Source organism: Camellia sinensis, chromosome 3 (assembly GCF_055761805.1).
Source record: "Camellia sinensis isolate YWXY chromosome 3, ASM5576180v1, whole genome shotgun sequence".
NCBI lineage: Eukaryota > Viridiplantae > Streptophyta > Magnoliopsida > Ericales > Theaceae > Camellia > Camellia sinensis.
The window spans coordinates 88,482,033-88,509,735 of NC_138963.1; the positions used below are offsets into that span (position 1 = coordinate 88,482,033).

A 27,703-nucleotide genomic window follows, 5' to 3' on the forward strand; every position below is an offset into this window, starting at 1 on the left:
TTCTTTTGTTTAGATGGTTGTAAGTGAAATAGATGCAGATTGTGGAATTGATGATAATATATATGTATTGTTTTGTTTGTATACATGTTGCAGGTTGCATGAGATATATACAGGTTGTGGACAAATTGATTAAAAAAAAAACATAAAATGATGTTTTTGACGACTAAACAATTGGTAGTTGAAAATGGAATAAATATTCTAAGCGACTAAATAGTTAGTAGCCAAAAAAAGAATTAAATGGAAACAAATCTTTGGGCAACTAAATATTTAGTAGGCATAAACAAAAAAAACTTTAGGCAACTAATGATTTAGCAGCCAAAAAAAAAAAAGTGCTTTTGGCGACTAAAATTTTAGTAGCTAAACAAAAAATTAGACGTTAGGCGACTAAACCATTTAGTAGCTAAAAGAAATAAGATGAATAAAAAAGAAAATTAGTAACTAAAAGTTTGGTCGCCCTAAATGGTTAAGTTTTTGGCGACAAAAAATTTTAGTCATTGAAAATATAATGTTAAATTTATTATGAACTTTTGGCGGCTAAAAAATTAGTCCCCAATTGAAGACTTTCAGTGACTAAATAATTTTTAGTCGCCAATTGAAAACTTTTGGCGACTAAAAAAATAGTCGCCAATTGAAGACTTTCACCGACTAAATAATTTTTAGTTGCCAATACCTTTCTTGACAATCATCTAGCGACAAAGCTGGCGATTGAAAAGTTTAGTTGGCAAACATTTTGGTGACTAACATATGACTTTTTGTAACTAAAAATTTAATTGCCAAAAATATAATTTGTTGTAGTGCGTAAATAAATAAGTGAAACTTTTGTTATGAGGAAGCTAAAAAGATGTACTGAAACAAGTAGCTGAAAAAATTAAAGCTGCATGGTCTTTTCTTGTTATTAATTTTAATTTTTAATTAACTTTTGTGTAATTTTCACTGGAAAATATTTTCTTATGAAAAGTCACAATAGCCGTTACAATCATTTGACTTAAACGTAGAGTGGGAATTAAATGAACCATGGTTGTATGGCGTAGCTCAGTTAAGCTGTTTATAGGTTTTTTATATTATTTTATTTTGGGAATTTGTGTTAAATTATTTATTGCAATTTTAATTACAACTTGTTAGATATAAATAGAGAGTGTTCTTAATAAATCTCATTATTAAGATTTATGTTTCATTTAATTCATATTTTTTTTTAGTATTTCATTAAATCTTAATTGGTGTAATATGACAAAATCACCCTTCCAACTTTATACGCTTGTTTTTATTTTGAAATTAATACACAATAAATAACATCAATTCATTATTCTATGGAGAACATCTCTCCCTTATTTCATAAAGAAAATCTCTCATCATTCTAGGGAAATCTTTCATTCCAAGGGGAAAATCTCTCATTTATTTCATGGAGAAAATCTCTCTCTCATTCTTGGGGAGAAAATTGCTCCCTTACTGCACAAAAAAAAAAAAAAAAAAAAAAAAATCTCCCACATTCTCAAAATTCTAAATCATCTACCTTCTAAAAATCTCGTACTACATGTTGATGTGAACTTTCACATTATAAATGCATGCTAATAAATAATATCTCCTCACGAAACTGTATGCACATTCAATATTACATGAATGTGTGAACATTCACATCTCTATGTACACATTATGTTTGTGCTACTATGACTACAAATATATAACTAATTTTCCAAAAAACAAAAATACATATCAAAGTACAGTGTGAATATTCATAATAAACAACAAACATATAACTAATCTTCAAAAAAATAAAGCTCATATCAAAATACAATGTGAATATTCACAGTTTATAATTAACATACAACTACCCTTAAAAAACTACACTTATACCAACGTGAACATTCACACTGTAACGTAAAAATATATAACGAAATTGAAAAAAAAAGTGAAAATAAACTATTTCGATTTCAATGGTAATAAAAATTATTGTTCAACCAACAAATATAGTAACAAAAATAACAAATATACAACTAAACTTTCGAAAAAACAAAATTCATATCACAATACAATGTGAATGTTCATAGTTTACAATTAACATACAATTAGTCTTAAAAAAACTAAACTCGTACCCATGTGAACATTCACACTACAAAGTGAAAACACGCAATAAAATTAAAAAACTGAAAATCGACTATTTCGATTGTTCAATGAAAATAAAAATGATTGTTCAACCAAAAAGTATAGTAACAATCAATATATAACAAATCACCAAACAATATATATATAATTATCAAATAGTTCATACATAGTGACATACCTTTTTAGAAAAATCTATATATAATCAGCTCTAGTATAATACCAGTGAATAAACTATACAATATCGGTGGCTACACGAACCGACAAAGAGATTACAGTTTATTTATAATAATGGCAAAAAAACGATTGTTCATCGCTGATTTACTATCATCTCTATTGTGAGTGCATCATCATCTCTATCATTGATCTACATGTATAACTAACATTTTCTTCCAAATGTTCTTCCATGGCAGGACTTTATTGTAAAATAATTGTAAAGAAAGATTTTTGATCAAGTGAATCCCTTATATTGAGGTAAAGAAATTACTAAAAATAATAATCTTTTATATTTATATATAGTATTTTATATATATAATAATTGAAATGTGTTTCATAATAATTTTCTCTCTTCTAGATATATGGTAATATATATATATATATATATATTATATAATAAAAATTTACAAGGGTAAAATAGTACACATAATACTTTTAATATGGGAAAAAAAGACCCATTGAAATATAAGTTCAAATATATGGGATTAGGTGGAACACAAGAATACTTTGTAGACTTATTGGGCTATAAATCTTCTAAATGATATTTATAAATAAATCTCTCATATAAGTAATTTAAGTAAATTGAAAAAAAAAAAAATTGATTATCTAAAAGTGGGAGTGAGTGTAATTTTAACTTTAGCTTACTGAGTGTCTGTTTGGCAATTTTATTTTTTTAGTAATTTTATTTTTTTTAAAACTTTTTAATGAGGTAAAAAAAGTTGGTGTGTTTAGAATGGATTTTAGTTGAATAGATGATTGTGAATATATATATATATATATATATAATTAATTGATATGTATAATGTGACATTTCATTTTTTTAACTTTTCAATTTTTATTTTTATTTTTTTTGCAACTTTATGATTTTTTTTAAAATTAGGGGCCTAGAGCATTTAAATATAGTATTAAGTACTAATATACCATTTTTAAATAGACAAATGCGATTCAATGAAAGAGCTATCGATATCCAATTAGTTTGATTTTTTATACTCGATGTATCATAAAAAATAAACGATTTGAATTATCAAAATGGGCTCAAAAATTAGGCCCATTAGCTATACAATAGTTGCTACTGTGCGGGAGGCACAACAACCACCCCAATTCCATTTGATCTGTGCACATATGTACAAATCAATGCCCATAGCATTTTTCTTCTGGGTTAGGCTTTCGTCTAGTGCTTGAGTAGAAGGGTGTTGTCCGAGTTTGAGGGGTTCATCATTGGTACTGTTTTGACAATCTGATTCGTTCATTTTTTAGGAACTTTCATGTATGTCTTACACAAAAAAATTAGATTGATTCAATAATCATGACATATTTAATTTATCACGTTTGTCACAAAAATAAATAAATAGATAGTCTATTTTTAAAAACACACTTGTTGTCTATTTATTTGGATACAAATACAATAAATTGAACAGTTCGATTCATCAAAATAAAATCCGTAATGGGCCCATGGGCCCAAATAATACCCTCCAGTCCAAATTTTGTATTGAAGGGAAGTTTGTGTTCATGGACGAATCTATAATTATCACTATGGAGATGCAAAAGCACGTTTGATAGTACAAATACTTATAATTTTTAATTATTTTAAATTTTTTAGTATAATATATGATTATTTTCAAATTTTTGGGGGTGCGGTAGATCCATCATTGCTTGTGTTAATATGTTTGTTGTAACTTCTGCTTATAATTTATGAAATAAAAATAATTTAAATAACATTCACAAAAAAATTAATTATTTAGAAGTTAAAGTATATGGGTTTTTAACTTTTATATTTTTATTATATATGTTCAACTTATAGGAAGTAGCACCAAATAAATCCTATGTTTCATTATTATCCATTATGAATAAAGACTCAATACTCTTGGAACACCCGGTCTACCCCAAATATCAAGCTTATATGGTCAACCCAAGCTCAATCCTAAAAAACTTATAATTTTCCAAGCCTGTCTATGATATATATATATATATATATATATATGAGTTGTTAAATGGAGAAAAAAAAGGAACCTAAAAAAAAAAAACCCTTTTTTATTTTAATAGATTGATAAAGGCTTAAAAAAAATACTGAAAAAATAAAGCTATAACAGTGGGAGGAGGAGGAGGAGGAGGCCATGTGATTGAAGTTTTTTTTCCGTGTTTGGGTGGAGTCGGCACTGTGTCTGTGTACAAGAAAATGAAGGGTAAATTACACTTACCTCGCTTAATGAAATTTCAGAAATTTCACTTAAACCTCCCTTTAAGGTTTAAACCTCCATTGAGGTTTATTTTTTAATTGTATTGAGCTCTCTTGAAATTTAATAAAATGTGGAAATCTTTCCTAACATTTCTAAAATGATAGAAATATCTCTTGAGGTTAATTTTCAATTACACTGATCTCCTATGAGGTTTAATTAAATTGTAGAAACATTTCCTAAGGTTCTCTAAATGACAAAAACCTCTTTTGAGGTTTAGCTTTTTATTACTGATTCTCTATTCTGTTATTTTATTGTAAAAAATTACAAAAAAAATATTGACGTCATTAAAAAATTTAATTATATTTTTAATTTACCTTTTAAAATTATATCCAGTTACAAAATAAATAAATAAATGAATGAATGCTTGTTTATACAAAACCCCAATAGAAATTGTTTTTTTTTTTTTTTTTTATCACTTTGTAATTTGACACAATTTTAAAGGGTAAAATTGAAAATGTAATTAAATTATTTGATGATGTGAATATTTTTTGTTATTTTTGTAATGATGTCAGAGGGTTTTCGATAAAGGAGGTACATACAATCCATAGTAATTATAGGCATAATAAAAAGAGAGAATAGAAGTTATATTTCTTACTTCTTTGTAATTGGACACAATTTTAAATGGTAAATTGAAAATATAATTAAATTATTTAATGATATCAATATTTTCTGTTATTTTTTGTAATAAAGTAACAGAAGAGGGAATCAGTAATAAAAATCTAAATTTCAAGAGAAGTGTATGTCATTTCAGAAATCTTAGGAAAGGCTTATGCAATTTGATTAAACCTCAGGGGAGGTTTCTACCATTTCAAAACTTTTGGAAATGTTCTACATTTCATTAAACCTCAAGGGAGGATAGTGCAATTAAAAACTAAACCTCAAGGAAAGTTTCTATAATTTTATTAATCTCAAGGGAGATAAGTGTAATTTACCCAAAATTGAAACTTGAAAGGTTTTAAATAAAATTGAAAAATATCTTAAATTAAAAACTATATATTTCCAATATATTATACAAATAAAATAAAATAAATAGATATATTAGTGGATTGGGCCAGACCAGGCAACATACCTAAATCTCAAGCCTAACCCATTAATTTAACAAGCCTAAAATACCGGCACAACCTGACCCTATGGATTAGATTAATATTACCAAGCTTTGAAAATGTAGGATTGGACTGTGCAGGTTGGGCGGGCTAACGAGCCAATACTCTTCTCTAAGTTTGAACAGTTAATTACTTGTTTGACTTTGTTGGATAAATTTAAAATTATATAAAAATATCAAATAACATGAGGTTGATTTGACAAAAACTTGTTTAATATTAGCTCGAAAGTTTAACGAACCAAACTTAAACAAATTTTAAAACTCATTAAAATTTTCAATTAAAACTTAAACAATTGACTGTTTGACTCATTTATCACTCTTACTCAATAAGAACTAAAAACCATGAATATGATGTTAGTCTAAACTAGATTAGGTACATTTTTCATTACATCATCAAATATATAATATTACTCAAAAATATTCCATTACAATCATATGCATTACAATCATACAAAATAGAAGAATTTAAAATCTGATAGAATAGAATAGATTATTCATTATGGGGAGGATATAATGATATCATTAGAATTTGGCAGGTAAGTATAATGATATACTTAACTCGTAATTTGGATATAACGAGATCATAATTTGGATATAACGAGGATCTGCACTCGTTTATACTTAACTTAATAGATGGTTATATCATAATTTGGCAGGTAAGTATTGTGATATCATTCTATTTTCAGATCCTCGTTATATCATTGGTAAGTATAATGATATCAAGAGCCTGCCAAATTCTAAACTTACCAATCCACAAATAGAATTAAACGAGTGCAGATCCTCTCCTTGGTGAAGATGCACTTAGCTCTTTATTTGGTGGGTTATTGGGCCTATTTTTAGGCTCAATTTTAATAATTCAAATTGTTCATATTTTAAGATTTATTGAATATATCGACCCTGTTTGGTAGGGCTTATTTTTAGCTTGTTTAAGCTTTTAGTTTAATTTAAGCTATTTTGGTGTGTTTGGTTCAGTTTAATAATACTTATTTTTAGCTTTTCATTTAATTTAAGTTATTTTTGTGTGTTTGGTTCAGTTTAATAATACAGATTATAACTTTTTATAAGTCAAAAATCAGTTTTTCCTTTGAGTGGGGGAGGAGAAGCTTTTCCAATCAGCTTAACAAGCAGCTACAATTTGAGGAGCAAAATGACTTAAATGCCCCTCACAATTTCAAGTTATTACAAGTGTACCATGTATATAAATCAAAACACTCTCATTTTTGTCTCTTGTACGAAGTTGTCTGGCGATTTCCAGGGATTTTCAATCGATTTCTGACAAACCACAGATCTCTCTCTCTCGCACGAACATGAACCAGAGATCTCTCTCTTCTCTTTCTCTCTGTGTGTGCGCTACATCGATGGCGCCATACCTAGGGTTTTTTGTCGTCAATCTTGAGTTCGGAGGGTGGAATGTCGCCTAAAATCCACACAAATTTCAGATCTCTGTGTGGTCTCCTTTGATCTCAAATATCATATCTGTTATATATGTATATATGTGTGTGTGCGTGTGTGTTTGTAGTGTTTGAGGACTTCGTATGAAGTTGGATGATTGCCGAAGGGGTTCGTGTCAGCGAGGACGAGATGAGAATGTACTCTTCGTATTAACCATCGCGATCTCTCCATCGCGATCTGAACCAGAGACCCTGGCGATGACAATCGCCTGACAAAACCCTAGTGATCTCTCTCTCTCTCTGTCTCTCTCTCTCTCTGTGTGGATCAATCTCAAACCTTATCGTTGAATCATTGTCACTGTGCCCCGCCGGAGCTAGGGTTTTCAGTTTTTTGCGTGTGTGTAGAGGTTTTCGGTGTTTTTTTAATAAAAATAATATTAATTAATGAATAAAAAATAATAATTGATGCTAATTAAGCTATTAATTGATATTAATTAATTTGTAATGAAAAAATGAAAAAATTTATACTAATTGGTACTATTAATAATTTTAGTATTAATTAATGCTAATTAAGCCATTAATTGACACTAATTAATTTATAATGAAAAATGAAATAATTTTATACTAATTGATGCTATTAATAATTTAAGTATTAATTGATGCTTATTAAGCCATTAATTGCAAGTAATTAATTTATAATGAAAAAATGAAATAATTTTATACTAATTGATACTATTAATAATTTTAGTATTAATTGATGCAAATTAAGCCATTAATTGACATTAATTAATTTATAATGAAAAAATGAAATAATTTTATACTAATTGATACTATTAATGAAATGATAATTTTTGTAATGCTAATTATATTAACTTTTATTAATGAAATAATTTTTTTTTAATTAAAACTGAAAAATATGACAAAATAATCATTTATAATCATTTTTATATCATATAAAGGCAAAAAGGATAATTACACAATAAAAAATTATTTTACAACTTATTAACCAAACATTACTCAACTGCTTAAATCCATAATCCCACAGCTCCACCTAACAACTTAACAGCTTATGTTTACAGCTATAAGTCATAATCTGTTAAGTTATCTCGTTTGGTAGAGTTGTGAGAAAGTGATTATAACTTATACCCTAACAGCTTATAACTTATAGCTGTGAACATAAGTTGATTTTTGACTTACAAATTAAGCTTCTCCTCCCCCACTCAAAGAATAAGTTGATTTTTTACTTACAAAAATGTATAAACTGTATTGTTAAGCTGAACCAAATACATCAAAATAGCTTAAATTAAGCTAATAGCTGAAATAAGCTAGAAATAAGCCCTACCAAACAGGACAATAATCTATAATTACTTTTACACAACTCTACCAAACGGGAACATCATAACTTTAAAAATTCAAATTGATCGGATATTGAAAATCACGTATTCAGATCATCGAATTGAAAATCGTATATTAAAAAAAATTAATAAATAATTTTATTTTTTAATAAAATAATATTTAATTTGATGATCCGAACACATAATTTTAATATCCAATTAACTTAATTTTTTATAAATATAATATACTCGATAAGTCTTAAAATATAAACTATTGAAATTATTGAAGTTAAACTAAAAAAAGGGATTCAATGACCCACCGAATAAGAGCAAGTACACAAAAGTAAAGAGTGGATCCTTACTCCAACTAAACACGACATAACCAGCAAGCTATTACGCACACATGCAATTGCTAAAAGTTACTGACCTTACATATATATATACTAGCGTATGCCCGTGCCTGCAGGCACGGTGTAAATAATGTTAGGATTAAAAAAATAATGTTAGGATTAAATTCACAGAACTCTTCACAAAAACTCACTTTTACTTATATAATATATAGCTAGTTAGACAGATGTGCCTCATCAAAAGTGTAATTAACTTTTTAAAAAAAAAGGATAAGGAGAGATTCTCTCTCTAGGACTCATGCATCACAATTGACAAACACATTTCCAGAGACATGGTTTTCATTTTTCTTCATCTTTCTCACCTCTAGGATCCCCAAATTCCTCATACATATATACACACACATTTGCAGAGATCAAAACCCCATAATTTGTATCATCATCAAAAACCCACACTCTCTCTGTGCAAAAATGACTTCAGTGATATACACGTTTCTTTTTTTGATCTCTCATTTTTAACACCATGTGAGAGTGTAACTTAACTGGTTTATCGAGATGTAAGTAGCCAAATCTTTTGAAATGGCATATAGTTGTCCTGTAGCATGTCTAAAATACCTGTTTCCTACCTCCTCGAATTTCCAAGATTCAAGTTCATGGTACCTCACTCCCCTGTTCCACAGAAGGCACAAATAAGACATCTAAAAGCTTAACACTTTCTCAACATCCAGTTAACAGCAAGAATTTTAGGACAAAATTCCACTTACTTCTGCACCCGTGGCTTTTTCCTGTATCTTGCCAAAGTTTCTCCTAGTGTTGCTGCAAAATTTACATCTTACCCAATGCAACAAAATAAATAAATAATTTGTAGAGTTACAAACATATATAATTTCATTTTCAAGTAAAACTTGTTGAATCAATCATATCAGTCGTAGATTTGAATTTAGAGGTTCATATGAACATGGGCATCTGAAGTTTCTACCCCGATTGGGAATTTAAAAGTTGTAACACATTGAGTGTCTTGCATCTATGTATTGGATTTTAGACCTTCATGTATGCATTTTATTTTTATATCAAGTACTAAAAACAAATTTCTTACCTATATTTACATGAACATCATCATCAACTTTGACATAAAAATCTGCATCCCATGAAGCAACAGCAGCAGCAAAATATGACTGTCTTCACATAAAAATCTGCATCCCACGAAGCTTGAGTCTGCATAAAAACGCAATTCAAGTAAAATTAATACATTAAAGACTATCAAATCTTATGAATTTAATAGTTTGTTGAACTTAATTAGCAAGAAAAACAGAGTAAGGGTGTTGAATACTCACAGAGGCCGACTATAGGTGGTAAATTCGCAAGCTTTGAATAACTTATTCCCTGCAGTGTGAGATAAAATCGACATGAGATCTTTGAATAACTTATTCTTTGCTATATATTTTTCTGGGATAGTATATGACCCCGATATGTGACATAGAACAAATAATTTTCCTAGCCGTTTAGTTGTGTTTCTGTTTGTAGTTTTTTTGAAAAACGAAGACAATGAAAAATTCTAAAAATGGCCATCATTTTAAGTACTTGTTTAGTTGCGTTTTCATTTTCTGTCATCTGTTTTTCATTTTTGGAAAAATACCCAGAAATGTGACATAAAACTGGATAATTTTCCTACATAGCCATATCAGAATATTTTCCTAAAATTGATTTTCTGCAGACAGGCATTGATTGGAGGAAATTATGGCCTTCTCAACACTACAACATTTATCCCTAATTCGGATTATTACGGGTTAGTCAATATTGAGATTTTCTAAAACCCTTTACTATTTAATAAAGCTGAAATTATCATTTTGACACATTTATTCTATATTAATGTTTGGTTGGCTCTTCTACAGTGCTCTTCTGTGGCATCGCTTAATGGGAAAGATTGTACTTCAGACCACTTATGACAGTTCCCCTTATCTATGCGTATATTCTCATTGTTCAAAGAAAGAAGTAAGTGCAATATTCTTAACCTTTTTTAGCTTAATTTCTCTTTCTTCTCAATAATATATCATTTAGCTATCACTTCATTAATTAAATTCATTTACTCTATTTTATCTCAGTCGGGCATTTCACTGCTTCTAATCAACATGTCAAATTCTACTACCTATGAAGTTTCGGTTGCGGATGACTTGAACTTCTATCCTGACAACTATGATGATAACCAACAACAAATCCACAGGGAAGAGTACCACTTGACTCCAACAGATGGCAATATTCAAAGTGATGTGTTGATGTTAAATGGTGTCCCCTTGGTGCTCACAGAGTCAAAGGATATACCAGCTATGTATCCAGTGCTCGTGCATGCTTCAAACCCTATCAGTGTTGCACCTGATTCTATTGTTTTTGCAACTCTTAAAGATTTCAAAGCACCAGCTTGTTCTTAGGAATTTTTCTTTATGTCACGTTATTAGAGATCTTTGATTTATTTATTTATTTTTTGGGTATATATTTACAAATGGTAATAATGGGATTCTCTTATTTTGTTTCATTTCGTCACATTAATCAGAAAATAGAAGTTAAAAACACCATGAAATGTCACATTTCTGGGTATTTTGAATAATGCCCCAGGGCTATGTAGTAAATAATCAGAAAATATTCTCACCTAATAATCAGAAAATTTTCATTTTCTGATATGGCTATGTAGCCATATTCTCACCTAAATATTCTCACCTACATAGCCATATTCTCACCTAAAAACACTTAAATTAGGTGAGAAGTGTTTCATTTTCTGTCATCTGCTATGAAGAATGAATAATGCCCCTGCTCTCATGAGTCATATCCCCAGTTTAAGGTGAATACATAATGAAATGTATTGAAAATTTTATTACGCATGTATAGACTGACTATGCATTTTTGTGGAAATGATGATAAACAGAAATGAACCCAAGTCAAGGATTTCAAAGCAAACTGAATATGTTCGCAATTAGAATCTCACCTGGAAATTTTTTGCTTTCTTCGCAAGCCTTTGAAGGCAAAATCTGAAATTTCAAGCAGAAACTGAATTCATTACCCAACTAATAAAAAACGCAAAACTATATGAATTGAGGATGATACATGTTTTCTTCTAACTGGGCTTAGCAGAACTAACAAAATCATGTAAATTAATGATACAGAAAGATGGAAGAAAAAAAAAAAAGTTGTTCACGATTTATAGACATGAAACCATAATGAACAATATGACATGGTAATCTATATAACAAAAGAAACAAAATCTGATTCAAACATAAATTCAAATAAAGAGATAATTTGTCCTCTTAATTTCTGAAATATTAATATTAATGGAAGAAGAAGAAGAAAAACTGTTCGCTTCTGATTCCGATTTAATATTAATATTCAAAAAATATAAAATATAAAATAAAAATCAGAGATGGGTATAGATGATTTACAGTTTCTCTGCGATGGAGGACGGAGGTGCCGTAGTGGGTTGAGATCTAATAGGGAGAAGAGATTAAATAATTCAGATTAATTATATATTTATAATTTATAATAAGATTATGTTTATGTTTATGTTTTAAAAAAAATAAATAGTTAATATGATTTTGATAATTTTTTTAAAAAGTGGAGTTTGATCATGAGTCTATATTTATTCCATTAACTTGATTTTTTATGCAAATGATGTACTCAACGAATCCTATAATATAAATCATTCAATTCATGAAAATATGATCCGAAACACTAACACCCATCCCAAATCCACACCTAGAAACCAATATATAACACATTTAATTATCTAACACACACAAATCCTATAATTATCTAGTATTCCTCAATTATCAAACACATCTGCTAGAAAAATATGTGGAACATGGACATGTGTTTTCCAATTCATGGTCCAAACCATATGATTTGACAGAGCTTGTAAACAATTTGAATCCTAATGTTTGAATCCAGAAAATTTATGGATGAAATCACAACCACTCCAACCACAGAGGATATCAATCATATACCTACAAATCAACAATTTTATGGGAAGAAGAATACCATGGTTGCAATAAGAGCAATGAATTTCTAGTTGAAAGTAGAAATCAAAGACATAAGAATACCATGTAATCCTCTTTATCATCAAATGTTGTTTCATATTTGTGTGGGTGTGTTTTGAGTTATTGACTCCTAATATTATTGTTTCATACAAATTTAACTAAACCCATCAAATCCATTTCAAATTATTAAAAATCAAAACCCATCAAACCCATTTCAGAAATCACAACCACTCCAACCACAACAATTAAAATAGCTTACACCGAATTAAAATTAGAGACTTACAGTTTCACCATCTCTCTGCGTTTACTTTGGGAAGACAAATTATTAGAAATTAGAAATCAAATTATTAGAAATCCATTTAACTTTGAATTTCTGCGAATTAAACCCATCAAATCCATTTCAAATTTCAGAAATCAAAACCCATCAAACCCATTTCAGAAATCACAACGTACTCAATTTTCAAACAGATATAAAATGCATGACACAATGTCAACCAATAGCTAAAGGATCAACTATGGAATAAGTACAAAGCTAAGCACAAATTTCAACTTATTGTCTTGTAAACCTTTTGGCAATCCTAGAATAAAAATATATGGGAGAAAGAAAAAGAATATTACACAGTTGCAGCAACTGGGTTCCTTGGCAATCACATAACTAAGCCAATTAAGTATTACCTAACGGGTCAATTCAAAAACTCATCTACAAAAAATAAATGCACAAATAGATAAATAAATAAATAAACTTTTAAAGGATATTAGACCTGGTTTGGAATAAGTTATTTTAATAATTTTTAATTTTTTTATTAAAATATAAGGTAAAAAAATTAATATATTTTGAATAACTTTTTAATTTTTTATGAAAAATTGTACAAAATAGAGGGAAATTTTTTTCTTTTTATTTTTTGGTATAGGTCGTTTACTTTTAAAAATTTTTTTTTTATTTTTTAAATTTTAAGCTAAAATATTGAGAGCTAAGACAATGAAATTTTCAAAAGACAATGAAATTCTTAAATTTTTTTATTTTCTAGTCAATTACCATGAAATCAAGAAAAGACCCAGATCCAAATTCATAAAACACTATCTGATCATGTAAACTCAATTCAGAATTAAAGGAAAAATAAATAACTCCATAGAATTGTTCAAATCTCTAGTTACAGAAGCGAATTTAAATGCCAAAGAATGAAAATCAAACCTAGAAATGAACGAATCCAGTTGATCTTGAACCACAAAATATCTATAAAATTCAATAAAATATCTATATATGTACATACGATCTCCCTCTCTGTATTAGTGTGTGTGTAGTAAAGATTAAATCATGCTGCATACTTCTAAGCATATCTTCACACAAACTCACAAGGTACTATTGTTGACTTCCTCATTGACTTGTTACATTTAAAAACAAACACAGGTCTTAATCTCTGCAATTTCCAAATCAAAGAAGATGCAGAGCAATCCCATTGCTATATTTTCTTTCTGTCAAGAGGCTATTTACAATCTCAATTATGCCTAATTATAGATTTTTTCTTTATATAGTGAAAAATTGAACAAACAAAACAACACCAACAACACCACCATCAATCCAAATCATCAATCGACTAAAAACACAACAATTAGTTACCTTACCCGTATTTTCTCTACCAGGTTTGCCTTGTCGCTCTTCACCATCGACAGTTACCTCTGTTTCATGAATCTTCTTCTCCACCACACGTTCCTTTTCCTTTGAATCCTTATATTTTCGCCCCAAATCTTTTTCAGACTTTGCTGCTACTCTTACTCTTACTCCTAGAATCCTTAACTTTGTTGCTACTCTTACTGTTTTCTTTCTCTCCCACTAAACCCCCACTTGATTCAATCTTCTCACCACCACCACCATCGTGCTTTCTACTACTTTTACTCTTCGAATCAACCAAAGCTTTCGACTTTGAAGTCTTATCCCCATCAATCCTTGAACTTTCCACTTTCAGTAATTGAAAAAAGGAACATGATACTTCAAACATAGAGAAACAACCCATGCATTGCTCTCCTACGTAATAAACTCCCAAGTGTTCATAACTAACCTACCTAACTCTTAAAAAAGACAAAAAGCATTGAATGGAAAAAAAAACATTCCACTCTGCTCCCCCAAATGATGAGCTAACCAACATAAAACCCACTCCAAAATGTCTGGAAAGTTGTTTCCTCCAAACCATTTGGGTTCAAATATATTGCACCCGAAATTCTCAGTGGCCATAAATTTAAAGTTAGCAGCATGTTCCTAAAATAATACACATGAGAAGCATCTATAAAGAAGTTACACTTACAGGTATTGCCAGGGCAACAGGATCCACTGGAACATTGAAGGGCTCAGCAGCATCCATTTTCATAACCATCTTAATGACCTGTGAACACATAAGATGATTCATTAATAAATAAGTAAAAATGTTCTAACCACATTTCAAGCAAAGATTGTGTTTACATAGGTGTCAACAAATATGATTTACATGTATATAAAGGTCGTACCCAATGCATATTGCTCCCATTAGACATCAACAACAGGGCGGTTTTTAATTCTTGCTTTTCGTATTGAGGATCCTGATGAAGCGAGTTTGCTTCTTTTTGATGCGTCCTTCCATTCTGCACCTGTTCTGCATTGCTACCTGGTTCTATACTGGAGGCAACTATTCCACCTATTAGAAATAATTTATAAATTCAGATCTTATAAATTATCAGCAAACCCAAAATAATTTATAGTTTTTTGGGTTATTTATCATTATAAATTATTTCACCTGATTAGAAATAATTATCATCATATAAATTCAGAAATAATATTTCACTCTGAATCTTCGGTAATCTCTCTCCCGCTTAAGTTTTTTGGGTTATTTAAAATTTTAATCTGAATTTATATGAGAAAATCTCTACTGTAAATTATAAGAAAATCTCTAACTGTTGGTAAATTATTTTATCATCAGGTGAAAATAGTGAAATAATAACTCTCACTCTGAATCTTCGGTCTAAGGGGTCTTAACTGTTGTCCAGTATAAGAAAATCTCTAAACCATATATTTTCTTAGTTTAAAATATATGCTGGTATATTTTCTTAAAATGCTACTGGTATATTTTCTTAAAATGCTATTCTTAACCATTAAGTATAAATATCATCCAGAGTGAATTTAAGTATAAGTATATATTGATGAGTATATTCAATATATTCCAGTATAAGTATATTCAATATATAAATTATTTCCAGTATAAGTATATATTGATGAGTATATTCAATATATTCCAGAAGCACTGGCCTGATGAGTATATTTCCAGATGAGTATATTTCCAGTTTATCATCATGATGAGTATAAAATTATTCCAGTATATTAATTTACCAGTTTATCAGTAAACTGGAAATATACTCATCAATAAACATTTCCGGTATACTCATCAATAAATTAATTTACCTGATGAGTATATTTCCAGAAGCACTGGCCTCACATCCGCTTAGTTAAAATCTCTACTGTAAACATTTATATGATGATAAATTATTTCACCTGATGATAATTATTTCACCATTAGACATCAACAACAGGGCGGTTTTTAATTCTTGCTTTTCGTATTGAGGATCCTGATGAAGCGAGTTTGCTTCTTTTTGATGCGTCCTTCCATTCTGCACCTGTTCTGCATTGCTACCTGGTTCTATACTGGAGGCAACTATTCCACCTATTAGAAATAATTTATAAATTCAGATCTTATAAATTATCAGCAAACCCAAAATAATTTATAGTTTTTTGGGTTATTTATCATTATAAATTATTTCACCTGATTAGAAATAATTATCATCATATAAATTCAGAAATAATATTTCACTCTGAATCTTCGGTAATCTCTCTCCCGCTTAAGTTTTTTGGGTTATTTAAAATTTTAATCTGAATTTATATGAGAAAATCTCTACTGTAAATTATAAGAAAATCTCTAACTGTTGGTAAATTATTTTATCATCAGGTGAAAATAGTGAAATAATAACTCTCACTCTGAATCTTCGGTCTAAGGGGTCTTAACTGTTGTCCAGTATAAGAAAATCTCTAAACCATATATTTTCTTAGTTTAAAATATATGCTGGTATATTTTCTTAAAATGCTACTGGTATATTTTCTTAAAATGCTATTCTTAACCATTAAGTATAAATATCATCCAGAGTGAATTTAAGTATAAGTATATATTGATGAGTATATTCAATATATTCCAGTATAAGTATATTCAATATATAAATTATTTCCAGTATAAGTATATATTGATGAGTATATTCAATATATTCCAGAAGCACTGGCCTGATGAGTATATTTCCAGATGAGTATATTTCCAGTTTATCATCATGATGAGTATAAAATTATTCCAGTATATTAATTTACCAGTTTATCAGTAAACTGGAAATATACTCATCAATAAACATTTCCGGTATACTCATCAATAAATTAATTTACCTGATGAGTATATTTCCAGAAGCACTGGCCTCACATCCGCTTAGTTAAAATCTCTACTGTAAACATTTATATGATGATAAATTATTTCACCTGATGATAATTATTTCACCATTAGACATCAACAACAGGGCGGTTTTTAATTCTTGCTTTTCGTATTGAGGATCCTGATGAAGCGAGTTTGCTTCTTTTTGATGCGTCCTTCCATTCTGCACCTGTTCTGCATTGCTACCTGGTTCTATACTGGAGGCAACTATTCCACCTATTAGAAATAATTTATAAATTCAGATCTTATAAATTATCAGCAAACCCAAAATAATTTATAGTTTTTTGGGTTATTTATCATTATAAATTATTTCACCTGATTAGAAATAATTATCATCATATAAATTCAGAAATAATATTTCACTCTGAATCTTCGGTAATCTCTCTCCCGCTTAAGTTTTTTGGGTTATTTAAAATTTTAATCTGAATTTATATGAGAAAATCTCTACTGTAAATTATAAGAAAATCTCTAACTGTTGGTAAATTATTTTATCATCAGGTGAAAATAGTGAAATAATAACTCTCACTCTGAATCTTCGGTCTAAGGGGTCTTAACTGTTGTCCAGTATAAGAAAATCTCTAAACCATATATTTTCTTAGTTTAAAATATATGCTGGTATATTTTCTTAAAATGCTACTGGTATATTTTCTTAAAATGCTATTCTTAACCATTAAGTATAAATATCATCCAGAGTGAATTTAAGTATAAGTATATATTGATGAGTATATTCAATATATTCCAGTATAAGTATATTCAATATATAAATTATTTCCAGTATAAGTATATATTGATGAGTATATTCAATATATTCCAGAAGCACTGGCCTGATGAGTATATTTCCAGATGAGTATATTTCCAGTTTATCATCATGATGAGTATAAAATTATTCCAGTATATTAATTTACCAGTTTATCAGTAAACTGGAAATATACTCATCAATAAACATTTCCGGTATACTCATCAATAAATTAATTTACCTGATGAGTATATTTCCAGAAGCACTGGCCTCACATCCGCTTAGTTAAAATCTCTACTGTAAACATTTATATGATGATAAATTATTTCACCTGATGATAATTATTTCACTATTTTCAGCAGAGAGAGTTATTATTTCACTGTTTTCACCTGATGATAATCTGAATCTTCTGTTACAAACCCATCAAGATCTGAATCGGTTGTAGAGAGAGTTATATAATATGATAATCCAATCCACAAAACAGAGAGAGAGAGAGAGGTTTTACTTTCGGGTATGGCGAGGGTTTTGGAGAGAGAGCTTCTCGTATACCAGAGCGTCGAACAGAGCTTCTCATATACCCTACAACAACACATTTCAATTTTCTTTTTTTTTTTCCCTTACAAAAACCCTTAACAAAAAATCCCAAATTCTACAACAACAACAAAAAACCTAATTCTACAACAACAGATTTCAATTTGTAGTTATATACCTGGTTCGGGTCGTAGACAGAATCGGGCTGGTCGGAGAGAGAGAGTCGAGAGAAGACAGATCGTCGACAGAAGAGAGTCCGGCGGGACTGAGCAGCGAGAAGCGAGACTCGATCGTCGGAGAGAGAGACTCGACTCGATCGTCGGATGGAGGGAGGCTCGGTCGGTGACAGCCTCGGTCAGGTCGAAGAGAAGGGTTGTAAGGGAAGGAGGAGTAGCGTAGCGAAGAGGGAGGGTGGGTATCGAAGGGTTCGAAGGGTCTTCAATGGCTGTGGTGATGAGAGACACTGTGACAGAGAACGTGGGAGAGAGGGAGCTGAAGAGAACGTGTTTGGGGACGTGGGAGAGGGACAGATGAACTCAAACGGGTGGAAAATGCATCTGATTCATCTTGGCCATTGATCTAAACTCAGGATTCATCTTAACCCTTAAAACCAAATGTATCTCACATACATTTTAAGACATTTTCAAAATCCCTCTTGCCTTATTATATAGATATATATATAGTTACTGAACTTATTTATATATATACACATATTTTTTAGGAGTTGCTAAACTTACACAGAAGTCAAATGCATGCTGGACTCAACCTCACGGCACGATCTGAGTTCCTCAACCAAAGCATTCAGATCATTCCAAGACGACCCACCTTCTTCAACAGCCCTCTTAGCCATCTCTCCCAAACCTCTTGCTCTGTTTCTCATCTCCTCTGCTTCCTCAGTCACCACCATCACTTTCCTCACACCCTTCTCTATTGCCTCCCAACCCACCACCACCCTCTGTTCCCCAAACTGAACCCACTCTTCAGCTCCCACTCCAACCCCTGTCTTCAACACATCAGTCACAAGCTTTTCGTTGAAAAACTGCTCTGCGCATATCGGCCACGTCACCATCGGCAACCCCGCACTCACTCCTTCGATCAGAGAGTTCCAACCGCAGTGAGTCACAAAGCTTCCCACTGATTCATGTTCAAGAATCATCAATTGCGGTGCCCAACCTCTGATTATCAGTCCCTTCTCTGACTCTCTCATTCTCTCTTCAAACCCTTTTGGCAACCAATTGGGATTGTTATCATCTTCCTCTTTCTCTCTCCTCACCACCCATATGAATTCTTGCCCTGATGCTTCAAGCCCCTTTGCGATCTCAATCAACTGCGAGTCTCTGAATTGAGTCAGAGACCCGAAACATACGTAAACGACCGAATTGGGTTTCTTGGAATCGAGCCATTTCAAGCAATCGTGTTGGTCGATGGATGCTTCCCTTCCTCTCTGAGCCTTGTCGTCATCGTCCCTGTTACAAAGCGAAACAGGGCCGATATGCCAGACTTTCCTTCCTTGCTTGTACTGATCGGTGAAAGCAGGTTCGAGCTCATAGAAGCTATTGAAAATAACTCCGTAGCTACTCTCGAAAGACTCGTCAAGTCTGTCCAGCAATCGTGTAAACTCATTCGATTGCTCATTCTCCAATAGAAGTCTTATCAACTGTAATCTGGTTAATTTGATCTGGTGTGCAAGGACAGGCACGATAAACGGTTCTGTATCGGAGTTCACATGTTCGTGAGGCTTGTGTTTATTTAAGCTCTCTGTAATGCATGTTGTGAAAAAACCAGACCCATAGAAGACCAATCTAGGAATTCCGAACTTGGCTGCAAGATTTGTTGTCCATGGGAAGAACATATCGGCGATGAGGGCATTCGGCCGAGATTCTTCAAGAATCTGTTCGAGAGGTTGTTGAAGCATGTTTATGGCGGTGATGAACTTCATCTGGGTTTCATGGGAGGTGATTAGATCGAGACTTTCGAAGCCTTGAGGAAGACCAGCCTCTTCGGCAGGGAAGTTGAGGACTTTGATGGCGATATTGATGCTGCGATTTTTCGATGATTGGGTGGTTTTGGAGAAGAAAACAGGGGCGTTGAGAGGGGTGGTGACAATGGTGGTTTTGACACCGCGGGCGGCCAAGAGTTTGGCCATGTCCATGATTGGAAGCATGTGGCCTTTAGCCATTAGAGGGAAGAACATGATGTGAAGCTGATTAGTTTCAGTCATGTTCATCATATTGGTGAATTGGTAAGGCCTTGACCTTGGAATTTTTTTTTACACAACTAGAACAAGAAATGATGGATGGCATAGAAGTTTGAGAGATAAATGAACATTGGCATTGCAAGTGTTTTGGTTTTTATCTTGGTTCAGGCCAAAAGTACTTTCCATTAATTTAATAAAAAACAAAAATAAAATTAAAAATATTAGGTGGTTTCGGTCGCCACCCGGCATCATGTGGCACTGCTACCATCAATCTTCAAATGTCATACCCGGCGTGCGCCCATCAAATTTTATCCTTTTTTTTTTTCAATGAATCACAATACTTATCGGGCACCATCTGGTCATGCCGCAAGATCACTAAATAAATTTTCTTAATTGTGGACTTAAATCACTATTATTACATCTTGGCATTGTCAAAAAAATTATGAAAATTTATTACTATTTTAAATTTAGGCCTCGTTTAGGATGCTACCTTTTTAGTCAATTAGTCAAAAAGTTACTAAATTAGTCAATTAGCCAATTAGTCATACCAAAAAGTCAACAATTACGGCTTCTCTCTACTTTTTGCACAGTTTTTCGTAATTAGTCAAAAAGTCATCCCAAACATACAAGTTTTTTTTACCTACCTTTTTAGTCAATTAGCTAAAAAGTTACTAAATTAACCTGTTCCCAAACGAGGCCTTAGAAAGAACCATTATAAATTCTTAGATAATGTAACAAATATCTTTTATTATAATTTTGAAATCTATATTATTATATAAACAAAAATATTGTGGCCTTTTAAAAATTGAAATTCTAATCTATTTTTTTAAATTTTTTTAATTTTAAAACTATCAATGAACTACTAGTCATTGGTCATTGTGATATGATTAATATGGTAATATATTTGACATTTAAACTTTAACCCTTTTAAAACATTTTTTATGAAATCTAAAATCATTTTTTTTTTCGAATTTCAAAACATCAAAATGTATTTCATTATTGATTCATTGATCAATAAATTAATGTTTTTCAAATTCCCTTAAATCATGATACTTTTCAAAAAAAATAAACTAAGATATATTTTCGAATCTAAAAATACACATGTTACAAAGTAACAAAATTAATAAATATTATTTTTTCAATATTATTAAATTTTGTCAAAATGACATTTTTTTTTTCCCCTAAAATTCATTTACATATCTACTATCCATTATAGTGGTTCACTTGAAAGTGATTGCCTCAAATTATGTTCATTCGACAATTATTTTCAAATATATTGTATTTCGTACTAAGCATTAGTTAACTTTTTAAAACTTCTTCTTAAATCAAATTTCAATAATTTCTAATTAATATTGAATTTTATTTTATTTTTTTTGAGACAATTAGGGAGACGTCCTCCATTTATACTTGTGTAAGAGTTTAAGAACAACAAAAATTAATTTGATTGTTAAGATTCCTAAGATTTAAAATTTTAGAAGGATATATGAGCCAAAATGCCCTTTCAATCCTAGAATTCCTTTTCTTCTTTTCCTTTTTTTTTGAAAAATATCCCAAAAAAAATGAAAAGTAAAAAAACAATTACAAATTCATGAAAGTACAACACTCATTTGCGCAATCTAGTGCATAAATCATTTGTACTCCCCTATCAGATTAAAATGACATATTTGTCCCTGTATATATATATATATATAAAATAAAATAATACAAATATTTTGTTCATGTCATTTCAAAGGAAATAAAAATAAACTTATTTGATTTAATTCACACAAAAAATTAAGTTTTTTTTTTTTTTTTTATGTTCCATATTTTTTTTTTACTGAATTTTTTAAATATTTTAAGCAAATTTTTATTTTTATTTTTTAGATAGGAATAATTTAAATATAGTTAAGAAGTATAATATTTTGTGATATAATGATAGAAATAAAAATGAAAATTTATATTTGTATATAAAAATTTATACAAAAAATATCAAAAAAATGTTGTGATAGTGATATTGTTGTAAATATAAATCATGTTTATGGATGTTTTATTTTAAAGTGAAAAGTCACCATTATATTATATAATTGTGTTTGAAAATTCTATATAAAATTTATGTTTGTATATCATCACTCAATAAGAATATGTTCAGATAATATTTAATGATGAAAAATTGTGTTTTCAAACACTCAATTATATATCATCACTCAATAATATTTTGTGATATAATGATGGAAATAAAAATGAAAAATTATATTCATATATACAAATTTATATAAAAATATATCATAAAAATGTTGAGATAGTGATATTGTTGTAAATATAAATAATATTTATAGGTGTTTTGTTTTAAAGTGAAAGGTCACCATTATATTATATAATTTTGTTTGAAAATTCTATATATATTTTTATATCATCACTCAATAAGAATATATCCAGGTAGAATTTAACGATGAAAAGTTATAGAATATAGTTACGATGATAGGAAGAAGAAATTGTAGGAAAAAGTGCAACAATTCATGGGATAATTTATCATAAGATTCCAAATTTCAGAGAGGATAATGTAATTTTTTAAATGTGAAAAGAGAATTTTTATTAAATAAAAATCTCAAGAAGTATCAATGTAACTTATGCTAAAAAATAAAATAATTGACTAATAAAATAGAAGGAAGAGAGTATGATATTAGTATTTGAAATAAAGTTGAAATTACCTAATAGAATGAAGGGTGTATGATAATAGACTAATAAAAATATCAGTCTTTAATGGCTACCCACGCTTATCCTCCTTTATCACAATACGGGGTAATTATTCAATAATCTCAGAATATGGACATGTAATATTCTATAGTATTATATGTGTGTTTGGTAGAGCTTAAATCCAACTTATTTTAGCATTTAACTTAAATTAAGTGATTTTTGTGTGTTTGGTGTAGTTCAAGTGATCACCTTTTAGCTTAAATTAAGTCAAAAAGGTGATTATTCTTTGAGTGGGGGAAGAGGTGCTTTTCAGATTCAACTTAAGCACGCAGTTGAAATTTGAGGGGCAAAATGACTTAAATGCCCCTCACAATTTCAAGTTATTATAAGTGTGCCATATATATATACCAAACATACTCATTTCTATCTCTTCACACGAACCAGAGAGACGATTTCTGACAAAAGGAGGTGATTTCCAACGAACCAGAGCTCTCTCTCTCTCACACGAACCAGTGAACCAGTGCTTTCTCTCTTCTCTCTCTTTCTCTCTCTCTCTTACATACGAACCAGAGGCATTAAAGCCCTAGCACTATGAAACCCTAGCTCTCTCTCTCTCTCGTTCTCTCTCTCTCTCTCTCATCGCGATTGATAGCGTGACAAACCCTAGCTCTCCGTCCCTCTTCGCGACTGACGCTGTGACAAAACCCTAGCTCTCTCTTTTCGTGATTGCGGCTAGGGTTTTACAAGGGGCTGCTGACAGTGAGATGAGAAGGAGGAGAAGGAGGAGAAGAAGAAGAAGGGGCTGTCAGCCTGACAAAACCCTAGCTCTCTCTCTCTCTCTCTCTCTCTTCGTGATTTACGTTGTTGTTGGTCTCTCTTTATTTCTATGCCTTCATCGTTGTCCTCCATCTTCCATCGCGACCGGCCGTGCGAGGCGATCTCAAACCCTAGCGCCGCCACGTCTCTACTGTGAGTGCTGGAGCTAGGGTTTTCAATGTTTTTTTAATAAAATAATAATAATAATAATAATAATAATAATAATAATGCATTTTAGCTATTGATGAAATAAATTTTATACTAATTTATACTAATTAATAATTTTAGTATTAATTGATGCTAATTAAGCCATTAATTGACACTAATTAATTTATAAAGAAAAAATGAAATAATTTTATACTAATTGATACTATTAATAATTTTAGTATTAATTGATTCTAATTAAGCCATTAATTGATACTAATTAATTTATAATGAAAAGATGAAATAATTTTATACTAATTGATACTATTAATAATTTTAGTATTAATTGATGCTAATTAAGCCATTATTTGACACTAATTAATTTATAATGAAAAGAAGAAATAGTTTTATACTAATTGATACTATTAATAATTTTAGTATTAATTGATGCTTATGAAGCCATTATTTGACACTAATTAATTTATAATGAAAAAAAGAAATAATTTTATACTAATTGATGCTATTAATAATTTTAGTATTAATTGATGCTTATTAAGCCATTAATTGACACTAATTAATTTATAATGAAAAAATGAAATATTTTTATACTAATTGATGCTATGCTATTAATAATTTTAGCATTAATTGATGCTAATTAAGCCATTAATTGACACTAATTAATTTATAATGAAAAAATGAAATAATTTTATACTAATTGATGCTATTACTAATTTTCATATTAATTGACACTAATAAATTTATAATGAAAAAATGAAATAATTTTATACTAATTCATACGATTATTGAATGATAATTTTTGTAATACTAATTATATTAACTTTTATTAATGAAATAATTTTTTTTTTAAAATTAAAACTGGAAAAAATACAAAATAATCATTTTTATATCATATAAGGGCAAAAAGGATAATTACACAGTAAAAAGTTATTTTATAGCTTATTAACCAAACATTACTCTGTTGCTTAAATCCATAATCCCACAACTGCACTAAACAGATTAACAGGTTATGTTTACAGATATAAGCTATAATTTGTTAAGTTATAATCTATAATCACTTTTTCACAGCTCTGCCAAATGGGGCCTATGATTGGTGAAGAATGTGGGTAGGTAAGGCATTGTGCTGAGTAATTAGATAACATTAATAATATATTGAATGATGATTGGTTAGAGAGTATAAACACGTGATACTCCAAAAATATTAAATAATTTCCCTACGTGGGTTGGTGTTCATTGGTCAGTCAAGATTACCCAAACCTTTTTTTTATTATTTTTTTTTATTTTTTATTTTCCAATTTTTGATAAGAGTTTGAACATAGTTTTTTTTTAGTTTTTATTTTTTATTTTACAAGAAAATCCTCCCTACTCTCCCGCAGGTCCAAGGCAGCGCCCCTTTGTAGAGATTACCAAGGTGTCCTGTTAGCCGTTCCGAACGAGGAGACTATAACCTGAGAACTTGCCCCGATCTCCCAAGACAAACTCCGCTTAAGTCAAGACTCGCACAACGAGGGAGCATTGAACCCAATTTAAACATAGAGCATGTTTGTTTTGAGGGATAAAGGTGTGGGATTGGACTATTAGTCCCACCGGACTAATAGTCCATTGTTTGTTTGAAAAATTTTGCTCCGGACTAATAGTCCCCCCGGACTATTAGTCCCACAAATATGGGACTATCCTATCTCATGGGAGGAGGTGGGATAGAAATCATGGGATTGGTATCCCATGGGATTATTTTGTGAAATGTCTATTTTACCATCCATGCTATTACTTAGTAAACAATTAGAAAAGGGTAAAATAGTCATTTGAATATTTATAAATTATTTTTTTAGTGTTTTTAATTTAAAACTATATATTAAATAAAAAATTTAAATTATAAATTATAAATTTAATTTAATTAAAAATAATAAATTAAAAATTATGGCCTTATAAATTAAATTTTTTTGGTGTTTTAAAAAATTAAATTTACATATTAAATAAAATTATTTTTTAGTGTTGTTAATTTAAAATTATATATTAAATAAAAAATATAAATTATAAATTTAATTTATTTAAAAATAATAAATTATAAATTATGGCCTTATAAATTAATTTTTTTTAGTGTTGTTGAAAATTTAATTTATATATTAAATAAAATTATTTTTTATTGTCGTTAATTTAAAATTATATATTAAATAAAAAATATAAATTTAATTTAATTTAATTGAAAATAATAAATTAAAAATTATGGCCTTATAAATTAAATTTTTTTAGTGTTATTAAATTATAAATTATAGATTACAAGGATAAAATAGTCTTTTGAACATTTATCCTTCTCTATAATATCCCAAACAAACATGGGATTCAATAGAATAGTCCAATCCAGATTTCTAATCCCATGACTAAACAAACATAGGATACAAATTTAGTCCAACCAAATAGTCCCGGGACAATGTATCACAGGACTAATAGTCCGATGGATTACAATCCCCCCTATCCAGTCTGTCCAAACAAACGCACCCATATTTGATTTGTGCATTTCTTGTTTTGCTGAGAAGCTATACTTGTAACTTCTACTTCTACAATAGACTCTTCCAATCGGTAAACTTTAATATTGGTGATGGTCCTAGACCACACAAGAACATGGCATATATACACCTCATAAAGACTCTTCCGCTCAGTAAATTTGGGAGACCACACAAGAACGTGACATATATACACCCTTTTTCTTCTTTTGAAATTTTTTTTTTATTCTTTTATTTTTTATTTTTCACCCTTTATTAAATTTTTTTTAATGTGAGCATAAAGCCTTCTTCATCTTGTGAATAGCTTACCAAACTCGGGGATATTGGGGATGATACTGCACTTTTTGATTTTTTAATTAAAAAAATAAGAGAAAAAAAGATAATTGTTTGAGATATGTTTTTAATTTTTTATGAAAAAATATACATTATAATATTGTAAGAAATACCAAATTTACAGTATTATCCCTACCCCCCATGCGTACTAACAGTGACGAACTTCCTTGGCAATACGGATTGCTTTTTCATTGTGTAGTAGCTAGGGAGAATTGAGAAGATATATATATATATATATATTGTTTTTTTTTTTTGTACATGTTCCCTTTTCGCACGTGAAGTTCAGCTTGTACTTATTTAGGTTAAGTTTGGGTAGTTTAAAAAAAGTTAAAAAGTCAAAAAGTTACTCAAAAAGTTAAAAAGTCATCACTATTCACCAAAAGTCAACAATTACGGCTGCACAATTCCCAATTCTAATTTTTCCCTACAAACTAATTTTTACAATTTTTTATTACACATTTTTCCATAAAAAGTCAAAAAGTTAACCCAAACATTCATATTTTCAACCTCAACTTTTTAGT

General features: G+C 29.8%; 1 protein-coding gene and 1 long non-coding RNA gene across 2 annotated transcripts; both read right to left on the reverse strand.

Moving 5' to 3' along the window:
- Nucleotides 1-9,488: 9,488 nt before the first annotated feature.
- LOC145821055 (uncharacterized) lies at nt 9,489-11,925 on the reverse strand. Its single transcript, XR_014363096.1, has 4 exons — nt 11,699-11,925; nt 10,056-10,104; nt 9,818-9,936; nt 9,489-9,537 (listed from the first exon to the last, which is right to left on the reverse strand). It is a non-coding gene; the product is annotated as an uncharacterized LOC145821055 (long non-coding RNA).
- Nucleotides 11,926-19,172: 7,247 nt separating this feature from the next.
- On the reverse strand, nt 19,173-20,784 carry LOC145820859 (scopoletin glucosyltransferase-like). The gene has a single exon (XM_082917485.1). It carries the CDS (start codon nt 20,728-20,730, stop codon nt 19,234-19,236), a length of 1,497 nt encoding a protein of 498 aa, XP_082773611.1. The 5' UTR covers nt 20,731-20,784; the 3' UTR covers nt 19,173-19,233.
- Between the last annotated feature and the right edge of the window lie 6,919 nt (nt 20,785-27,703).